The sequence below is a fragment of the Ailuropoda melanoleuca genome, chromosome 10, assembly GCF_002007445.2.
Source record: "Ailuropoda melanoleuca isolate Jingjing chromosome 10, ASM200744v2, whole genome shotgun sequence".
NCBI classification, from domain to species: domain Eukaryota; kingdom Metazoa; phylum Chordata; class Mammalia; order Carnivora; family Ursidae; genus Ailuropoda; species Ailuropoda melanoleuca.
Window position 1 is genome coordinate 29,752,687 of NC_048227.1, and position 4,051 is coordinate 29,756,737.

Below are 4,051 nucleotides of genomic sequence, written 5' to 3' on the forward strand. Positions count from 1 at the left end.
GGGGGGGAGAAGGTGGGAGGGATGGGGGAGGGAGAATGGGGAGGGTGGGGGAGATGGTCCAGAGACCCAGAAAGGGTCTTCACAGAGTGGTCCAGCACCAAGCCCCCAACCAGCCCCACTGAGCCCACACAAGGCCGAGCCATAGAACAGAGCCACCGGCGCCTTCCGTAATCCCCACAGGTCCCTTTGTGACCGAAAGGCGGGATTAAAAGGGGCCAGACCTGGATTTGATTCCTGGCTCTGCCATTAGTTGTGGGATTCACTCACCCTCTCTGAGCCTGTTTCCCCTTTGTAAAATCTAGTAATCACACCTACTTCCCAGGGTGCATTCATTTCTTAGGGCTGCTAGAACAAATGATTACAATTTTGGTAGCTTAAACAGAAATGTAGTCTGTCACAGTCTGGAGGCCAGAAATGTGAAATCAAGGCATCAGCAGGGCTCCACTCCCTCTGGAGGTCCTAGCGGAGCATCCTTCCTGCCTTGTCCAGCTGACAGTGGCCCCAGGCCTTCCTTGGCTTATGGCCACGTCACTCTAATCTTTGCCTCTGTCCCCATGTGGTCTTTCTTCCCGTGTCTTGTCTCTCGTAAGGACACTTGTCACTGGATTTGCGTCCCACCTGGATAATCCAGGATGCTCTCAAGATCCTTACTTACATCTGCAAAGATCCTTTCTCCAAATATCTTAGTGTGTCCAGGGCTTAGGACATGGATGTATCTTTGGGGGGGCCACCATTCAGCCCACCACACAGGGCCACTGGGAGGTTGAGGGCAGAGCTGCCTAGACAGGGTGGGGCCCAGAGGCCAGCCACACAGGAAGTGCTCAGTCAATGAGAGCAGTAGAGGCTGGCTGGGGGGAGGGGAGAGGGAGTTCCATGGCAGGGGAGGAGTGGGAGGTACAGGCTGAGTGGCCAAGAGCTAAGCCCTTGCAAGGGTTTCGGCGGAGGAGTGGGGAGAGGTGGGCGGCTGTGGACGGAGCACCGGGACAGCTCCGATGGGGCCATGCGCAAACGCAGGTGTGGGCTTTCTGCTCCGGGAGCTGGGAGGTCTGAGCGGGGCCGGGATGATTCCAACTGTATGGCAGGGTTCCACCAGCAAGGAGGGGAGCAGGGTGGGCAGGTGGGAATCAGGAGAAAGGCAGGTTCGCAGGGGTGTCCTGGGGCGCATCAGGCACCTCAGGCTCTGAAGAAAACCACGAAGGAAGGAAAGCCGTCCCTTTGTTGGGTAAGGAAACCGAGCCTTGAAAACCAAAAGACTCTACCCAAGATTGGGCATCAGTGCAAACTGGGGTTTGACCCCGCTCTAAATCCCCTAGCTTTAAATCTTGCTGGGGAGGCGAGCTCACCAGGCCGATCCCAGGACCACCCATCAGTCTGCGGTTGACTCATCCAACCCACTCAAGGCCCGCCCGCCCACCCGCCTGGCTGCGCACTAGCCGTGCACCTGATCAGCCCGCCACCCGGCCAGCCCGCTGCACTGGGGTCAGAGAGGTGCTCCTAGCTTCCACGCCGTGTGGGGGGAATAAGGAGACGCACTGGGGATGCTTAGACAAAGGGTACTGAGCTCTTTCTGGGGGCTGGCCCTGAGCCAACCCACTGGACGTCGCTTCTCTCTTTTAAATCATCCAACGTCCCAGGAGGCAGGCGTTCCTTTTGTCCCCGTTCTACAAAGACAGGGGAACCGGGACATGGAGAGGCAAATGCCCAGGTGAGCGACCAGAGGCAAGGAAGCAGATCTGGGACGTGGGCCCAGCTGCATCTGACCCAAGGTCCTCACTTTTAACCAGCAGATGGGACTGCCCCAAAGTGCCCCTGCAAGCAGCCCCGCCCTGGGGTGAGGGTAAGGGTCGGGGCTTTGTCCCAGCCTGGCCAGTCTGTCACACCTCTGTGGCCTGTGCCATCACAATCAGCCCCTACTATATAACCAGGGGCCGCGGGACTGCTGTCAAGCTGGGTGTGCTGGAAGAGGGGGAGGAGGTGGCCTCTGCTCCTCCAAGCGTGGCCTCCCATGGACACCAAGACACAGAGCCTTCCCAACACCCACACCCAGCCCCACAGCAACCCTCGGCCCCAAAGCCACACCTGTAGCCCGTGCACCTGCAGCTCCCACTGCCAAACTTGCAGCCAGAGCTGTGCCCGGAGCCAGAGCTGCAGCCGGAGCCGGAGCTCCAGCCAGAGCCTGACTGGCCACCAGAGCCAGAGTCCGCACCCCAGCCCGCCACCGAGGCACCGAAAGCACAGCATGCACTCCCACCACTGTCCCCTGCGGCCCACCGCCCATTCCTGCAGGTACCCCAAGAACAGAAAGAGTTTGGAAGGAAAGGTGAACAAGAGGAAGGTGGCCAAGAGGAGCCAACGGGCATATAAAACAAAGAGGCGGAGCTCAGGTATCTTTCAAGCAGGCAGGGAAGGGCCACAGGGCTGCCCCCAAGCGATGGGGAACAGCCCAACCAGACTGTAGGGGTAGCAAGGCGAAGCCTGCATGAGCACGGAGAAAGCACAGGCGAGGGCGATGAGGGAGGAGAGACTCTTGGCAGTTGTACGGGTGATGCACTGATGGACTATGTCTTGAAATAAACTGGGAGGATGGACAGATGGCAGATTAGCTAGATGGAAGCATGGATGGGGGGACGAGAGGCTAGATGGGCAAGTCATTTGTTAAGGTTGATTGGCAGAGGGATGGGTGACAGAAGGGTTAGGAGTTTGCTTGAGGGAGGGAGGGAGGAAACATATTAGTGGAATGACTGGAAAGCGAAATGGATGTTGCATGGTAGGGTAAATCGGATTGATGCTCTCGCAGGGTAACAAACTAGTCGGTTGAACCAATGGCTGTGATCAGATTGGTTGGATATGGTAAGAAGCTGAATTGGCTGGACATAGTTGGACAGCTGAAGGTAGGAGTGTTGATGGGAGGGTGGCCGAGTTGGTTAAACAATGACTGGCTAGGTGGGTGGATGATCAGAAGAGTGGATGGATTAATGGGGAGATGAGCTGACCGATGGTTAACTGGGTGGGTGAATGCACCAATGGATGGAAGCCTAGATGTGTGGACAGACTGAATGGGCAGCCTGGATAGAGTTTAATAATGAAGTCCTGTTGGATAAATGGATGGACTACGTGAATTCATGGATGGATGGGCGATAAGTGGGACAAATTGATGGATTCACAGAGGATCCTTTTGATCTTGACAGTCTAAGCTCTAGCCACATGCCCCATATTTAGTTACAAATGAGCAGTCCAGAACCCAAAGGAAGTATGTGCGTGAGGCATTCCACTATTAAAGGACCCTTTCCCATTCCCATCCCTCAGGGTGGAAATACAACTGAGACGGCACCCCACGGCTTGTTCCTGTGTTGGTTTCACCCAAATAAACGCCATCTCGCGTGGAATACGAGAAGGAAGTCCACCTTTTTGCAGGAACATGTTACTACAGTGATTTCTATGCAACATTGATTAAAGCTTGTACACTGGATGACTATACCTTGCATGGGCATTTTGATTTCACTAAAGGGCTCACGTGTTTGGGGGCCTAGTAGTGTTTGGGGGCCTGGCATGGAAGGTGGAAGCAGGGAAGAGGCTGTATAAGGAGCAGGGGTGTGGCTCATGACGGGACCTTGTCAGAGTGTCCAGAGCCAATGCCAGCCCAGGAGCAGAAACGAAGGCGGGCTGGAGACTCCCAAGGAGCCTTCGAAGCAGATGGGCAGCCCTCGCTGGGGGAGAGCCCTCCTTTGCCCTCTACACTCCCACCTTGGCACACACGAGTGCACGCACAGACACACACACACACGGGATGCCCACAGGCCCCCACCCTGTTCATGGGACCCACAGGCAGTAGACAGGTGGGAGGAGGGTTAGGAATGTGCACTGCGAAGTCCAGACCACCCTGAGTTTGAGTTTGAATCCTGGCTCCTGTTTCCCTGCTGTGACGCGAGGCTGCTGATCAACCTCTCTGAACCTCCCTTGTTCCAACACACTTTTACTGAGGGACCAAGTACGTTCTGGCACTGTGCTAGGCGCTGGGAACACCAAGGGCACACAAGGCCCGGTCCAGAGA

At 56.3% G+C, this 4,051-nt stretch overlaps 1 protein-coding gene across 1 annotated transcript; it reads left to right on the forward strand.

Annotated features, from left to right (window-relative positions):
• Positions 1-1,958: 1,958 nt before the first annotated feature.
• On the forward strand, positions 1,959-3,363 carry TNP2 (transition protein 2). The gene is made up of 2 exons (XM_002922644.3): positions 1,959-2,384; positions 3,307-3,363. Exons 1-2 carry the CDS (start codon positions 2,006-2,008, stop codon positions 3,321-3,323), a joined length of 396 nt encoding a protein of 131 aa, XP_002922690.1. The 5' UTR covers positions 1,959-2,005; the 3' UTR covers positions 3,324-3,363.
• The last annotated feature ends 688 nt before the right edge of the window (positions 3,364-4,051 follow it).

Excerpts from the sequence above, each read along its gene's own strand:
- TNP2 (XM_002922644.3), top strand. The coding sequence starts at position 2,006 with ATGGACACCAAGACACAGAGCCTTCCCAACACCCACACCCAGCCCCAC.